Below are 17,351 nucleotides of genomic sequence, written 5' to 3' on the forward strand. Positions count from 1 at the left end.
GGAGGCATGCAGCCCGACCCTGTGCATTTTGGGCTGGGGGAGGGGCGGCGATGGCGCTCTGCTGGAGGGGCGCCGGAGATTATTGGGGGGGCGGAGCCCCCCCAAACGAATTTTTGAGGGGGCTCGGGCCCCCTCAAGCCCCATGGAGTCGGCGCCTATGCGTCCAGGCGTGCCAACTTGACTAAAATATGAGGGGAGCTCAGGTAAGCCCCGCCCTGCGTAATCAATCACATGACATGGTGCATGCACACCATTCGAATGGCAATACCCATGTACTTTGCGGGGAGGGGGCGTTTCTCAAATATTTCATTAAGTGGGGGGGGGAGTATCTATGCAGCTATCATCATCCAGTGAAATGAATGATTCGGAATGAAATGTCTCAAGAACAGTTTTAAATTACAGTGATACCTCGGTTTAAGAACACTCCTGCTTATGAACAATTCGGTTTACGAACTCTGCAAAACCGGAAAGAGTAGTGTCCCGGTTTGAGAACTTTACCTTGGTCTAAGAGCATGAAATATACTCGAAGTCCTGTAGTGATTTCATGCTCTTTATTGCAGCTTGTAAAACAGTGGTTGAATTGCCTCCCAAACCTCAGGCTTTTACATACATTATTTACACAATGAGTCCCATCTGATTGGCTGATTCTGCTTCCCTGCTGGAGCCTGATTGGTCTTTTCCTGCAGGCCAATCAGTTATTGCATTCTACGATCCTACCAGCCTAATAGGCTGATTAACTTCCTCCTGGAGCCTGATTGGTCTTTTCCTGCAGGCCAATCAGTTGTTGCATTCTAGGAACCTACTTGCCTATTGCTCTAGGATCCAAGCTTAGTACATAACAGAACGGAATCTGAACAGTGGAAGCACACCGGCAGCAGGAGGCCTCATTAGGGAAAACGTGCCTCGGTTTAAGAATGGTTTCAGTTTAAGAACGGACTTCCGGAACGGATTAAGTTCATAAACCAAGGTGCCACTGTACTTTCTTTTGACCCCGAGTGTTCAGAAAAATCTGTCAAAATCCTTCTACAATTTGTACTTTTAGTTCAGTATTTTTATTTATTTACTTGATTTAGGAGGGTAGTTGCCCCCCTGGCTATGCCCATGACTCCTAGGGAAGTGGGGTTCAGGTCACAGCTTAGAAGAGGGGTGGTCATCATGGTGCCCTTCGGGGTATTCCCCCCCACACACACAACTCCCATCATCCCTGACGGTTAGTCATATCTGAGGCTGATGGGAATTAAAGACTACAAAATCTGGAGGGCGCAACAATGTCTACTCTTGGTCTAAAATCCAGAGTCTGGATTTTCCACTTGTGTCTGAAGAAAGGGGGGGTGAATTTCTGAGACTGTCCTCCCAACTCACCTACTGCAACTGCATATTAAAATTATTTTTTATTTATTTTACATTTATATCCCACCATCCCTCCAAGGAGCTCAATATGGCATACCTGATTCGCCCCCTCCCTGGTTTATCTTCACAACAACCCTGTGAGGTAGGATAGGCAGAAAGTCACCCAGTGAGCTTCATGACTAAGCGGTGGTTTAAATGAGTGTCTCCCAAGTCTTATCCCAACACAGGAGTTCCTCTGGCTTTGCATGGCGAACTGAAATTCATCAAGTGTTTGATTGGTGGTGTTTGTTGTTACTGACTTAGCCTTCTTTATTTTCCTTTGGGGAGGGGAGAGCTGCGTTAAAAAAATGTGAAAGGTAAAGATGAAACAAAAAAATTTGAGTTTCTCTTGTCCCTTAAGGGTCTGTACCAGTTGGTTTTGTTTTCCAACACTTCATATCAACAGCAATATTTTTTTGTGTATAACCGTACTTTTTGTGTATTTTTTGTGTATAACCGTATTTTTTTGTGTATAACATGTCCCGTGTATAAGACGCCCCCTATTTTAGGGGACTCAAAATAAAGGAAATGGGGGAAATCGCCCAGAGATGTTAAGCTTTTTTGGCAGAGGGAGATTTGCAAGAGTTGTTGAGCTTTTTGAGGGGAGGCTTGCCCAGAGTTGAGCTTTTGGGGGTGGGGAATGCAGAAAATCGCTCACCCTCGTACACATCGAATAAGCCTCCAGTCGGCTGCCCCCCCTCACCACCAGGAGCCACCTATCGACCGCCAACTTGCCGCAGAAACAGCCAATCGAAACAACCCCTTGCCGTAGCCACCATGCACCCACCCAATCAAAGCTGACAATGTCCTGCTGGCGGCACCAACCTATCGCCAGTCCCCCCATGCCCTATCCATGTATAAGACTACCCCCAGTTTTTGAGATTGTTTTATCATGAAAAAAACCTCGTCTTATACACGGAAAAGGAGCATCTCCACCCCCATCATCCAGCCCGGACACTGAGATCCAGCGCCAAGGGCCTTCTGGTGGTTCCCTCGCTGCGAGAAGTGAGGTTACAGAGAACCAGGCAGAGTGCCTTCTCGGTGGTGGCGCCCGCCCCGTGGAACGATCTCCCATCAGATGTCAAGGAAATAAACAACTATTTTACTTTTAAAAGACAACTGAAGGCGGCCCTGTTTAGGGAAGTTTTTAATGTCTGACGCTGTATTGTTTTTAATATTCAGTTGGAAGCTGCCCAGAGTGGCTGGGGAAACCCAGCCAGATGGGCGGGATATAAATAATAAATTATTGTTGTTGTTGTTAAAACTATGGTACACTTCTTCAAGGAGACGTTCAAGTCTCTCTGTTGTCCCCTGCTAGGGAAGTGGGTACCTTTTCAGGTCTGTCACCCTCTTCCTTTCGTTTCTCTCCCTTTTCCTGGTAAGTCTTCTGTGCCTTTGCAAAACAGGGTGAAATTCAACAGGTGTAGCTTCCCATGTCCTGCAAAACTGCATCTTCAGATGAAGAGAATTGCTGCACCTTGCTGATTTGTAACTCTCTGTAGCAAGAACAAAACAACTCCCCCCTTTGCTCTGCTGCCTGGGTGCCAATGGGTGGGGGACCACATTCATATTAGCCGCTCCCCTCATCATTCCTGACAGAGTCTGGACCTTTGTCTGACAGGTTGACATTCAACTGGTGAAGTCCTCTGTCAATGGAACTCCAGGCTGGCACAAGGCTACACCTGCTTTATTTCTGTATTGTGATTCTCCCAAAAAGCTGGGGGTGGGGGGAGGCCTCTTCAAGGGGGGGTCCTGTTCCCACTTCTGCCTGGGAGCCCCCACCATTGGCAGTTTCTTTCTGCCCTCTCCATATATTCCAGCTGAGCACACAGTGTCCTATTCCCCAAGGTTAAAGAACAATTAGCTCCCTATTAACTAAATGCCTCCCCCCCCCTTACATTTCCTTTCCTTCTCAAATTGTTTTTTTAAAGAGCCATATCAGGGTCTGTCTCTCGATTTCAGACAATTCACCCACGCGAGTTTTATGTTTTATTTACCATATTTGTTCCTAGGGGTATTTGTGAACTTCCAGCTCATAAGTAAAATATCGCAGAATGGTTTTCTTTCCAAGTGAGTTGTAATCAATGAAACTTCTATAAATTTGTGCACAAGTAAATTCACTTTTTAAAAAAAGATTTCTATTTATTTAACGACTCAATAGCAAGGGGCATTTGGAGGGGTGTTCTAGGAGGGAGTCCCCATCTCAAAAGAGGCATTCTGTCCTTTGTGATTAAGTAAAACCACAAATTAATTAAAAAATAATGTTCGGTTAATTAACGCCGCCCTTTTTAACTGAACAGAAAATAATGGATTAATCTTAGCCGACTGATCTACTGATGTTGCAGTCCAATAAGAGAGACAGAACATAACAGCTCGGGGAGCCAGTGTGGTGTAACAGATTAGGACCTGGGAGACCAGGGTTCAAATTCCCACTCAACTATGGAGCTTGCTGGCTCTCAGCTTAACCTACATCACTGGGTTGTTGTGGGACTCAAATGAAGGGGGAAACCTTGTAGCACCTTGGAGAAAAAGGTGGGCTATAAATGCAATTAGCAAACAAGCAATGGCTTATATTACTAGTGCCACATTATATAGCTCAGTTGGTTAGAGTGCGGTGCTGATCGCACAAAGGTTGCAGGTTCGATCCCCGTAAGGGACAGCCTGCATAAGGGGTGGACTAGATAACTGCATAAGGGTTGGACTAAATGATCCTCAGGGTCCCTTCTAACTCTTTGATTCTTATGAATCAGAAGGGGTAGCACCTCCCACCCTCCCTATTGGCTAGAACCTATGTGAGCTGCGGTCTGAAAAATTGTGTTGATGTGGTTTGAGTTGAGAAAGTGGCCTTTCACAGGACAAAAGTAGATGTGATTAAGAGAGCAACATTTGCTTATTCAAGTTTCTGCCTCATTCACATATAAACTGAGCACCTGGAGTCCATTTGTATAGTCACACGAAGGGAAAGAGCTGTACCCCCTCCCCTTATCCCCTTGCAGTCCAACTATTCACACATATTTTGGGGAGCCGCTCACAAGCAGGCCCAAACACAAGACTCCTCATTATACGTCCCTAGAATACGTTGTTCAGATATACAGCCTCTGAGCGTGGAGGCTCCATTTAGCTCTCGTGACTAATAGTCCTTGCTGGACCTGTTCTCTGTAAGTTTGTTCATAAAGGCCTACTAACAAACCTCCTCTGCCTAGTAACAAACGTAGGTGGCTGGCAGAAACTGAGCCCGTATCAGAGCACTGAGAAACCAGAAACGGCATGCTTGGCAGAACCCTAAGTTCTGCAGAAGTACAATAAATATTTGGGACCGCGAGGGCCATCTAGTACCAACTCCCTGCAATGCAGGGAGCCCCATATTGTCTGTTCTGACTGGCAGCTCTCCAGAGCAACAGGAAAATGAATTTTTGCTCCCACCTACTGCTTGATCTGTTTTAACTGGATGTATCGCTGGATTCAACCTTCGGCATACAAAGCATATGCTCTCCTGTTGAGTTATGGGTCTCTCCCTAAGCCCATCACACACACATACCCTTTTCAGACAGGCTCGTCCTTTGTCATCTTTCATCAGCAGGAAATGTTCTCATTTCAAGGAAAGCAGCCTTGTCTACTTAGAAAGGAAAGGGCGGGGAGACAGTATCAATTCTGCTTTCAGAGGCGGCTGCCATCTGGTCACATGGATTATCAAATGGAATCCTTTTCTCCCTCCTTATTAAACCTCGCGTGAAGTTAAATTACTTGGCAGTCACACAGAACGGCGTATGGCAGTGTGTGGATGTGGAAAACTGTGACTGGGATGTTATGAACAGGGCGAACGGGGTGCTATGAGCAGGAACCAAAGTGCATTTAATTTCCCCCAGACTTTGTGGTGCTTCTCTCAACAAAGCTTGTGAGATACTACCTCTCTGACTTCTTCCAAATCCTACCCAAGAACCCACCTTTTCCACGAAGGCTTTGGCACACCTCCCTAGTTCAAAGGCCCTAAGTGAGAGGTGGGGAAACGGTAACCCACCAGTTGTTGCCAGACTACCAACTTCCATCGTCCTTGACTGGGGTAGGGTAACTTGGTTCAGCCCAGGGACCTCCTCTCAGTGGCGTAGCGTGGGGGGTGCCAGGGGTGCCGACCGCACCGGGCGCAACATCTGGGGGGGCGCGAGTCCAGAGGGAAGGGACAAGTTCCTTCCTCCGCCGGGCTCCCCGCCGCCACCGCCAGCCTTGCGCCCTAGCGCGCGCGCCCCCCGCCGTCGCTGTGGCTGCGCTCTGCTCACTGCTCGCAGGAGGAGCAGCCGCTGCAGCAGCGCCGACGCCGCCGCCGACGCCTGGCCGGGCACGGGCAGCCTCTGCACCCTGCCGCTGCTGCCATCCCCTCGGCCCAGCCACAGGCGGCGGCTGCTTCTGCCTCCATCCTCCTCCGGGCAAGCAGCGTTGTTTGCGCGGCAGCGCCAGCGGCAACTCGCAGGTTAGGGGTTGGGGGGGGCGCAAATTACTTGCCTTGCCCCGGGTTAGGGGGCGCAAATTACTTGCGTTGCCCCGGGTGCTGACAACTCACGCTACGCCGCTGCCTCCTCTTCTAGGCAACCTTGCAAGGTACAGGCCAGGGCCAATAACTTTGCCTTTCTACACTAGACTTGTTCCTACGTGCCTTCTCTAGCCCACTCCCTGCAAGCCAACAAAAGGGCGTTATCAGAAAGCAAGGACGCATTCTCACCAGGCAGAATCAAAGCAAAACCTCAGAGAGAGTGCCAAAGAAAGCCAACGAGGGGTATGGCCAGGATAAAGGGCGTGGCTGAGGAGGTGTGTGGCCTGGAGAGAGCCAAGAGGGCGACATTTGGGCCTGAGGTTCCTGCTCAATATGATTTACCATCACGGGCCATGCTAGCTGGGGCTGATGGGAGATGTAGTCCAATCTTCTGGAGTGCCAGCGTGGTGTAACAGAGTGTTGGGCTAAGACCTGGGAGAGCTATTTCATAGAATCATAGAATTGTAGAGTTGGGTGGTCATCAAATCCAACCCCTTGCAATGCAGGAATTGTTTTTCCCATTATGGAACTCGAGCCCACGACCCTGGGTCCCATGCTCTACCATCTAAGGGAGATCAGGGTTCGAATCCCCACTCAGGCACGAAGCTCATTGGGTGACCATGGGGTCCAGTACACTGCCTCCCACAGCCTAACCTACCATGCGGGGTGGATGGGTGCGAGGATAACTGCAATAAGCAATGAGAGGGCTCGTTCATTTATTCATTTATTCAATTTCTATACCGCCTTTCATCCCAGGATCGCGGGGAGGTTTACAGCATAAGAGCACAGAACAAAGCACGTAACATATTCGCAGGCAAAAGCAATAAGCCCTTCCAGCCAACTCCTTCCTACTTCTCTTTTCATTCCAGCTGCAGAAACTGGAAAGAGAAAGTGAGGGGGCGAAAAACCGAGAGCCAGATGGCCCACCACAAACCGTTCTTGCGCACACCCCTTGGCGTCATAAGGGAGCAGCCGGTCGTGGGAGGGCGGACGGCTCGCCTTACGACGCAGGGGGGAGATAGAACACCGTGCAGGAAAATAGAACGCCATGTATCCATCTGATTCCGCCCGCAGCCAATAGCAGCGGAGGGCTTCGCGCTCTCGGCCAATGAGCGGCCGGCTCCTGTGGGCCCGGATTTCCTCGTCCTCCATCCAGCTTGCGGTTGCTGGTGGAGGCAGCGGCCGGAGCTGCGCGCGTCTCCTGCTGCCGCTGCTGCTGCCGGTGCGCAAGACGTGGAGGAAAAGCCCAAGGCGGCCGTGCTGGACGTTCAGGTAAGGAGATTAGACCCTGAGCGAGTCTAATAGGCGAGCTTCTCGGGTTTGGCTGGGATGTCCGTCGTAGGTCGCAGTTCGCATCGGGCCCCTTCGCGGCCATAACTTTCGGTTTTCTTATGGTGGTCGCTGAGCTTTGCGTTTTCAGAGATGCAATGGCACATGACCGCTCCGACGCCTCGTTTGCTGTGGCAGCTGACAGCGCCGCCCGGTGCGTGCCTTCTCAGCAGCAGGGTCTGGCCTGAAGGCTCCACGGTTGCCTCGCCACCTCCAGGCGGCAGGTGGAGGGGATTGAATCTCCAGGTGGGCGGGGACGCGGTTGAGGATGATGATGGTGATAATAATAATAATAATAAATGAATAAAAATCAAGAAGGCCGTGCATGAAGCTTGCAAGCTTCAGACTGGCAGGAGCCGGTTGCAAATTGTAGCATGGACATTGGGGAGGATTGGAGTTTTTTTTGCTACCCTCTTTCCCAATTAACCCCCATCTCCAGGTCCCACCTCCCCATGACATCACCCGGGGCTGCCCCTAGGTCTCAGGTTTGGCCCCTGCAATCTCAGGGTCTGGGATGCTCCTGACCTGGCTACCTGTTCAGTGGAGTGCGGCTTATCTCCAAGCAGGTGTGTGTACAGAATTACAGAGTAGGCTCGCTCCTTCTGCATCCGGCTTCAAAACCGAGCTGTGCTGATCTTCTTCCCTGTGCCAACGCAGCACCCCTCTCCTCCCTACACCCTCTGGGCATTCTTTCTCCAAAGGTTATTGAGGTGTGTACAACGCAGAGGGCCAGTCCAGCCATAAGAAGGACCCTTCTGGATCAGGCCAAAGGTCCATCTAGTCCAGCATTCTGTTCTCACAGTGGCCAAGCAGATGCCCATGGGGAGCCCAAAGCAGGAGCCCACAGATAGATTTGATTCCATTTCACAGAGTCATCAAATTGTAGAGTTGGAAGGGACCCCAATGATCATCTGATCCAACCCCCTGCAATGCAGGAATCTCAGCTAGATCAGTAATGACAGGTGGCCATCCAATTTCTGCTTAAAAACATTCAAGGAAGGAAAGTCCACCTTCCACTGTCTAACAGCTCTTACAGTCAGAACGTTCCTCCTGATGTTGAGTCAGAATCTGATTTCTCGTTACTTGAATCCATTGGTTCCCCTCTCCCCATTTTATCCTCTCAACAACCCTGTGAGGTAGCCTACAGGCCATGGAAAGTAGTGGATTGCTCAAGGTGACCCAGTGAATTTGTGACTAAGTGGGCACTTGAACCTTCTCCAATCCAATTCCAGTATTATTTTCAGGTCAGTTAAAGGCCTGAATCAAATGGGTATTAAATACAGTGTCAAAGTTTCCTGGTTAGAAAGGTGGAGCTCTCCGTCACTGGAGGTATTTAAACAAAGGCTTGATAACCAATCTTTCGAGGATCCTGGAATTGCAACCTGCATTATGGATTCTACACAGAGTAGATGGCTGAACAAAATGGTAGCCTGCAACATTTTCAGACCTCTTGCATTTGGGGTTCTGTTTATCATATACAGTGGTACCTTGGTTTAAGAACAGCTCAGTTTATGAACAACTTGGATTGAAAATTCTGCAAACCCGGAAGTAGGTGTTTTGGTTTGTGAACTTTGCCTTGGAAGCAGAACATGTTCTGCTTCCTGTTGAGCATGTTCCTTTTGTAAATTGAGTCCTCTGCTGCTATGAGAAAGCACGCCTTGGCTTAAGAATGCTTTGGTTTAAGAACGGACTTCCGGAACGGATTAAGTTCGTAAACCAAGGTACCACTGTATTTGTATTGTGCTAGTGCTACTATTGTGACCTACTTTTTATTATTTATTAAATTAATTGAATTTATTTAATTCCCCTACTGCCATTCATCCAAAGATCACAGGATGGTTTACAATATAAGAACACAAAAATACATGGTTGCTGGCATCTGCCTGTCTCGAGAGACAATGGGATGCACCTCCCGGGGTAAAGCCAAATCTTTGTGTTGGCAGCTCTGAAGTGACCTCCCTGGGGCGCAGGCCTGAGCAGCGTCTGGCCGATGCGGTCCACAGGAAAACAGAGCAAGAGTTTGGCAACAGCCTGGCTGCAGGAGTTGCTGGAAGGAGGCATATAAGGCACTGTCCAACTTTCACAGCAACAAACAGAAACAGTACCTCCACACACACACACACACACACACACACAGTTTAAAAGGCCATAGATTGCTTAATTAGCCAGAGGCCTGGGAGAATAGGAACATTTTTGCTTGACACCTAAAGAAATATAACGAAGGTCTCTCTGGGGAAAGCATTCCACAAGAGGGGGATCCTTGGGTCAGGCCATGGGGCAGTAGTGGGTCCCTACCTGCCAATTGAAGACCAGTGAACTAGATGAACTCCACTTATCGTTTCAGCTCTAGAATTATATGGTTGCCCTGTATGACCAAAAATAAGGCTGCAAATCTTAAATGCACTTAAATGCCCATGGATTTCTGTATGAATGTCTATGTGTCAGCACGCTTAGGACTGTGTTGTAAAGGTGGTAGCACACATTTATTAATTTATTGCATTTTGTTCTATGATTTTCTTGGGCTGCAATCCGATATGCAGTGCTATTTTTCTAGAAAAAGAGGTGCTGGAACTCCTCATGAACGCCTCCCTCCTTGTCTTAGAATGGCAATGGCGCCTACCTGAGAGGTGCCAGAACTGAGTTCCAGTGAGTTCCTGCTGAAATAAAAAAGCCCTGCCTATATATATATAAATTAGACTTGGTCTAATTTTAAAAAGTCGCCGTAAGTAGTCAGGCCAGACCTTGGGCAAGAGCAGTCTGATGACCTCCCCTGATAGTCTGTTGGGTGTGGAAAGAGAGGAAGGGGGGCCCTGAGAGAAGGGGGGGCAACCAGCGTCAGCATGCAGCGCTGTACAGCCTTGCCCTGCAAGGAGAGAGTCTCTTCCTTTAAATTCCTAGGAGTTTATCTCAGTGAAGACCTTACTTGGAAAATCAGTACAACCCAAGTGGTTAAGGAAGCCCAACAGAGACTCCATCTCCTCAGAGTATTGCAGAAGAACGATGTCAATCAACATCTGATGATCTCCTTCTACCGGTCCACAATAGAAAGTGTCCTTTCATACTGCATCACGGTGTGGTACGCTGGTTTGACATCATCTGACAGGAAGTGCCTACAGAGGGTGGTGAATACAGCACAAGATATTGTGGGCTGTCCCGTGAATCCACTGGATGAAATAGCGGAAGAACGTTGCCTCAGGAGCGTGAGGAAAATTCTCAGGGATGATTCACACCCTGGCTGGCACTTTCTGGATCTCCTGCCCTCGGTCAGAAGATATAGAAGCATGATTAGTCGCACCAACAGGCTAAAGAACAGCTTCTATCCATGGGCTGTTAGGCTGCTGAATGAAAAGATAACAACAGGGCAACTGACTTTTGGGTTTGGTGAGTGTGTGTCAGTAAACGCGGGGAATTAAGACTCAGAGAGCTGAGTGGGGGGGGTGCTTGTGTAATCTCGCTGTATACAAGTTGTACAAGTGACAATAAAGTACCGTATTTTTTGCTCTATAAGACTCACTTTTTCCCTCCTAAAAAGTAAGGGGAAATGTGTGTGCATCTTATGGGGTGAATGCAGGCTGCACAGCTATCCCAGAAGCCAGAACAGCAAGAGGGATTGCTGCTTTCGCTAGGCAGTGATCTCTCTTGCTGTTCTGGCTTCTGGGATTCAGATTTTTTTTTTCTTGCTTTCCTCCTCCAAAAACTAGGTGCGTCTTGTGGTCTGGTGCGTCTTATAGAGCGAAAAATACGGTATTTCAATTTCAATACCTGCCTACTCAAAAAGTAAGTCTCACTGGGTTCAGTGAGTCTTACTCCCAGGTTACGTATGTATGGGATTTTACCCTTAATCCTTTTGCATTACAAGCCACAGCCTTCAATGGTCGGCCTGAAGCAAGGGGCAGACTTCAAAGAAACTGGATCCGGCCTCCATGCTTGTGCTTCCTTCCCTCTCCCTTTGCCTTCCCAGCCATGAGCACGTCCGGTTCTCTCCTGTGGGCGGTCGACATCTTCGGCCGCGTCTACACGCTCTCCACCACCGGCCAGTACTGGGAACTCTGTAGAGATGGGGAGCTGGAGTTCAAGAGGGTTTCTGCTGTCAAGCAGTGCTGCTGGGGAATTGCGTGCGACCACCAGGTCTACGTTTACATCCACTCCAATGACGTCCCCATCCGGTACCAGGAAGAAACCTACGAGAATCAGGTATGCAAAAGAAAGGGCTGAGCCCACAATAGAAGCCGGCAGTTAAAGCTAAGAAGTGCCCCGCTGGATCGGACCCAAACCCTGTCTATTCCAGCATCCTGTGACCAGTCAGATGCCTCTGGGAAGCCCACAAGATTGAGGGCCATAAGCCTGTTGCTTCCCAGCAGAATTAGGTGGAGCCACCATGTAAATATTACTATCTTCAGTAAAGTAGGCTAGTTTCCACACACCCACTGTTACTCACGCTATTCTTCTCTGTCCTCTGTCCAAACAATGCATTATCAGAGTTCAAGGACACATTCCAGCCAGGCAGAAACATTCAAGTAGGGTCAGTGGGTCTGGAGGTGCCTGCCCTATATCTAACAGAGCTTCTCATTCATGCTTTGTTCCGTACAGTAACATCTGAGTGCAGAATGTGTTGGGTTTTAATTTGGCATTCCTTCAATGTTTTCCTGTTGTTGTTTTTTGTTGCAGTTTGTCTTTAAGTGCTATTTGAAAGTTTATCAGAAACCACAGGCGGCCTCGCGTAAATATGGTATCTATAGTGGGTTTCCTCCCCGGGTGTAGATCCACCCTTACATAATTTTGGAGTCTTCACTCAAGCTTTTACTTTTAAAGGCCTATTCAGTTTGTGCGCATATGTCCTGGAAATCTGTGGGCTGACTAATGGGGTACTTTTTATTTTTGTGTGTTATTTCTTAAATTTATATATTGATCTCGGGGTGGTTCACAAGATAAAAATTCAGGATAAAAGCACAAATACATAGTTAAAACAGAAACAAAGCAAAACAATACCCCCCCCCCAATTTAACAGGCTATAGAATATTAATCAGCCAATGGCCTGGTTGAAGAGGAATGTTTTCCCCTAGTGCCTAAAGATGTATAATGAAGGTGGCAGGCGAGCCTTCCTGGAGTATATCTTTGCATTCCACAAATGGGGAGCCAGTGCAAAAAAGGCCCAGTCTCGTGATGCCATCCTCCAGACCTCACATGGAGGAGGCACACAAAGGAGGACCTCACATGATGATTGCAGAATCCGGGTCGGTTTATATGGGGAGAGGCAGTCCTTGAAGTATTGCAGTCCTGAGCCGTTCAACTTGTTCAGCTGAACAAATGATTTCTTAATCGATTTAATCTGTTGAATATTGGAGCCCCAAAATGTACTCCCCAGGCAGAGGCAATCTAAGGTTACCAATGTGGGTCCTAAGTCAAACATCTGTGGCCCGCCAGATGTCGTTGGACTACAACTCCCATCGTCCATTAGCCGTTAGCCACACCAGCAGAGGACTATGGGATTTGTAGTCCAGCAATGCCTGGGGACCCAAGGTTAAGAGAGGACAAGAAGTGATCGTTTTCTTGTTCCCTCCCTGGCAGCGCTGGAATCCCGTGATTGGCTTCTGCGAGAAGTTATTGCCCAGTGACCGCTGGCAGTGGAGCGATGTGAGTGGGCTGAAGCATCAGATGCTCGAAAGCTTTGAGTTGCCGTCGCCTCACTGGGAATGGGAAGCTGACTGGTATGTGGATGAAAATTTTGGAGGGGACCCCACAGAGAAAGGGGTAGGTGCAAAATATCGAAAAGGGATCCACGTCCTCTTGCGAGGAGGGAGGGAGCAATGTTGAAGGGGAGGGGTTGCTATCTTGCTTCCAGAATACATTGCTGCATTCATACTTGCCACCCGGAGGGGGGGGGTGTTGAGCTGGGGTTGCTATTTGTAGTAGAAAGCAGGAACCACTAGGTCAAAGGCAGGGGCCTTCAGGGCGTCTCCAAAGACTAGGTTTGCCCGGGAACTGTGAGTGTACAAGCAAGCAGCCTTATGTTGACTCAGCAGTTGCACTGCTATACAGGCGCCTATTGGATAGTGTCTGTGATGTCACGGCAAGGTTGTGTCTCCTAGTACTACTTATTCCATTTTGGGAATATTATTGCTACCATTCCAGTTATCTTTTCTTGTAACCCTTCTGCACTCTTTTTATGCTGACATCAAATTAACAACTGATTAACCCTCCATTCGCTGGAATGGTGGGTGTTGGAATCCAACAGCGGCAGGAGGTCCTTAGATTTGGGTAGCAACAGATGACTCGTTAGCTTTAGTAGACAAATTTAATAAATAATAACAAAAGCTTCTTGTACCTGCAAATCTGTATTGACGTCAAGCAACCTTCATTATGGTGTTATTCTTCTTGCGATAGTTCTGTGCATTGCGGTTATGAATAGATAAAATGTGCAGAGTTTGTTAACTGTGGTTGTTTGGAAGTTGCACTGATTTCAGAGGGACTTGCTCCCTACGAAGTATAGTGAGTAGTCTGTCTCCACTGATTTGAGTGGGGTTTACGCCCAAGTGTAGGTGTAAAGGATTGTAAAGGTGTAAAGGTGTAGGTGTCTAGGATTGTAGCCTTAGAGGACAGGCCACAAAAATTGTGGGCATCATTGTGGCCACCGACATCACCTAGGAGGCCAACGAAAGGTCTCCGTAAATACCCTCTTCAAAATCTGCAATGCACAAGAGACTATTTAGACTCAGCTGCTGCTCAGTTCCCCTTTGCCCTGGCTGGGCCTATCCTATGTTGAAGATGTCATGCTACGTCAGCTGTTTTGTGACTGGCACCCACAGCACCGGGCTTTGACCCACCAGGCCAAAGCTATTGGCACCCTTTGCCTTAGAGGGATAGTATTGCTATTGCAGATGTTATTCTTTATAAGTGTTAGAAGCCCAGCTTCAACATCGGGCAGCCTCTCCCTAGCCCAGTTTATGTGCAAACCAGCACTCGTGGTTTGCCTGGCAGGCTCCTAGCAAACCATGGTTTGTTCTTACCAACATGGTTTGTCAGGAGACAGACAAACTGTAAGCAGTGGTTCACATGTAACGGCAAGTCAACCTCTAGTTTATTTCCTCTCTGGGCAGCACTGAAGTTAAGAGCAGTGGAGGAGCAAAGTGCAACTCACTTTAAACCCTAGTTTACTTTAACCTATTGTTTAAAACTAGGGCAGGGAACCTTTTTCAGAACAAAAGACGTGTGTTCCATTTTGGGCAATCTTCCCAGGGCCATGTGCAATCGCTGTGCAGGGTGAGGTGCAAAAGTTGGGCAATGGGTATAATTTTTTCCTTTGTACAGTATGCATTGACGTGCACACCCCTCTCTGTCCTCCGTCCAGGCAAGGAAGAGGAATGATCAGAGTTGAAGGGCAAATTCCAGCCAGGCAAAAAATACTCAAGGACAGTGCAAAGTCAAGCTAGTGAAGGCCTGGGGAGAAAGTGTAGGCTGGAGAGAGGGCCAGATAGCGAGACTTTGGAGGGCCACATGTGCAGCCCAAGCCTGAAGTTCCTAGCACCTGATTAAATGTGTCAAGAGAACCAGGCTAGGTTGATTAGTGGTTCTTATTAGTCTGGGCAGGCAATCAGATGGCAACATGCTTTAGCTGAGATTCCTACATTGCAGGGGATTGGACTAGATGACCCACGGGGTCCCTTCCAACTCTACAATTCTGTGATTATGTATTGGCGGATTAAAAGCTGCTTTATAAGAGCAGCATTGCTAATTTTGCCAGAGGTTGGTGCTTAGTTCGTGCCTAGAGTATATTGAGCTTTTTCTCTGGTAAACACAATACTTGACAAAAATATTTTTCTGACTGCTCTCTCCCCCTTCCTTCTTTTTCCTTTTTCAGGGCTGGACATACGCCATAGATTTCCCAGCCACCTATACCAAAGACAAGAGGTGGAATTCCTGTGTGCGACGGAGGCGGTGGATTCGGTACCGGAGATACAAGTCGCGAGATACATGGGCAAAGGTGTCTCTCCCCCTCCCCCCCCCACATCCATTTTTCAAATTTGCAATGTGTCTGGAGGTGGTCAGGGTTGGCTCAAGGCCTTTCGCAGTGGCTGTGCTGCACAACCTAAGATCTAACCCCAGATTCCTTGCAGCAGGGCCTTTTTAGTGGTGTCCACCTGATTGTGTTGATGCCGGGCAAAGGTGATTTTATTCTTTCAGGCTCTTGGGGGATGCTGTTTCCGGGTTTTTCCATTGCCTTCCATCTGGGTTGAGGCATTTACTGTTTTTGAAATGCCCTGCGAGTTTTGGCAGAAAGAATATATTTTTAAAATTTAACGTCGCAACCAGTGGGACTTGCAACAAGATATTTCGGTGTGGAGGGTTCCAGCAACTTCACCTCCAATCCATCCTTTCATTCCATTCACATCCATTACGTTTACCCCTGCATCCCATTGGCCGATTTTGTAGTGACATTCCCCCCCTCCCGGGAAGGATAGTTGTAATATTATTTACCGTATTTTTCGCTCTATAAGACGCACCAGACCATAAGACGCACCTAGTTTTTGGAGGAGGAAAACAAGAAAAACAATATTCTGAATTTCAGAAGCCAGAACAACAAGAGGGATCGCTGTGCAGCGAAAGCAGCGATCCCTCTTGCTGTTCTGGCTTCTGGGATAGCGGTGCAGCCTGCATTCGCTCCATAAGACGCACACACATTTCCCCTTACTTTTTAGGAGGGAAAAAGTGAGTCTTATAGGGCAAAAAATACGGTATATTATTTTTCAACCTTGGGACCCCATATGTTGTTAGGGGGGCATATCGTAACACCATCTGCAAGCAATTTCTAAATGAGCTGCTCTTAATAAGAAACAAGAAGTTCAGCTGGGAAGAATGTCGACTCTGGACCAACAGGAAAGTAATTCAAAGCGCGTTTTCTGCCCTTGCTGCTGTAGATTCCATCCCAACAGGATCCCAAACAGTTGCCGGATCCTTTCAATGATCTTTCCGTCGGAGGATGGGAGATTACAGACGAGCCAGTGGGAAGGTTGTCCGTCTGGGCCGTGTCTTTGCAAGGAAAGGTAACACCTATTTGCCTTCGGGATTCTTTCATATGGCAAAAGAGTGTTGGTCCATCCATCCATCAGCTGGTCTGCACCAGGAATGCAGAGGGCTCTAGCCAGTGGTGGTCCTTCTCAGTGTAGACCCATTGAAACTAATGAGCACAACTCATTTTAGGTTCATTAATTTCAGTGTGTCTTCTCTTGAGTTGGAGTAGTATTGGATACAATCTAGAACAGTTGTTTCCCAACCTTTGGGTCTCCCATTTGTTTTCGGACTACAATTCCCATCATCTCTGACCACTGCTCTTGCTAGCTAGGGATGATGGGAGTTGTAGTCCAAAAACAGCTGGAGAAACACTGTTCTAGAACCTTTTTCAACCCCAAGAGGTACATACCCATGAGGGCAACTTTGCAGAGGTAGCCTCTGGCAGGCAGGGGCAGGCAGAATACTTTAAATACGTTTTTGTTTTATTTTTTTTAAATTACAGGTGTTATTTGCCACTCTGGGCTCCTATTTGGGAGGAAGGGCACGGTGGAAATTTATATAAAATATAAAATTAAATAGACAAACATATAAAATCAACAGTTGCTGTTCCTGAAGGCTACACGTTTCCCCCTCACTTCAGGTCTGGTACAGGGAAGACGTCTGCCATCACAATCCGGAAGGTTCTTCGTGGTCTTTAATTGCTACCCCTGGCGAAGCCGTCCAGATCAGCTGCGGGCCGTACGACCTTCTCTGGGGAACTCTTTGGGAAGGGCAGGCGATCGTGAGGGAAGGGATTGACAGGAACAACCCTCAAGGTAAGCCCCATTTTGTAGGAATGTTCAGGGTGGCAGGAGAGGATATATTGTTTATTAATATCCTTCCTAACTTGCTCCAGCAAGTTCCTTTACTTAGCAGAGTTTACATTCTCCTTCTCACACACAGCAGAAAACTAGTTGCAAACTCGTGTGAGTTTCTTAAGACAATACACAATTCAAGCTGGCTTGTCCAGATTGAAATGTGTTCTCATATTTTCCTGGTAAGACCCCTTAAATCCCTCCTAAAAGAATAAAGACAGCACAGTCTTAAGGTAAAGGTAAAG

At 47.9% G+C, this 17,351-nt stretch overlaps 1 protein-coding gene across 1 annotated transcript in view; it reads left to right on the top strand.

Annotated features, from left to right (window-relative positions):
• The first annotated feature begins 6,691 nt into the window (after nt 1-6,691).
• Nucleotides 6,692-17,351, top strand: part of TECPR1 (tectonin beta-propeller repeat containing 1) — a 38,803-nt gene continuing 28,143 nt past the window's right edge. Inside the window, exons 1-6 of the mRNA XM_081169391.1 lie at nt 6,692-7,186; nt 11,205-11,437; nt 12,812-12,994; nt 15,102-15,224; nt 16,159-16,284; nt 16,893-17,067. Coding sequence (XP_081025517.1) covers nt 11,207-11,437; nt 12,812-12,994; nt 15,102-15,224; nt 16,159-16,284; nt 16,893-17,067 — 838 coding nt within the window. The 5' untranslated portion in view covers nt 6,692-7,186; nt 11,205-11,206. The remainder of the gene's footprint in view (nt 7,187-11,204; nt 11,438-12,811; nt 12,995-15,101; nt 15,225-16,158; nt 16,285-16,892; nt 17,068-17,351) is intronic.

This window comes from Podarcis bocagei (genome assembly GCF_964188305.1).
Source record: "Podarcis bocagei genome assembly, chromosome: 14".
NCBI classification, from domain to species: Eukaryota; Metazoa; Chordata; class Lepidosauria; order Squamata; family Lacertidae; genus Podarcis; species Podarcis bocagei.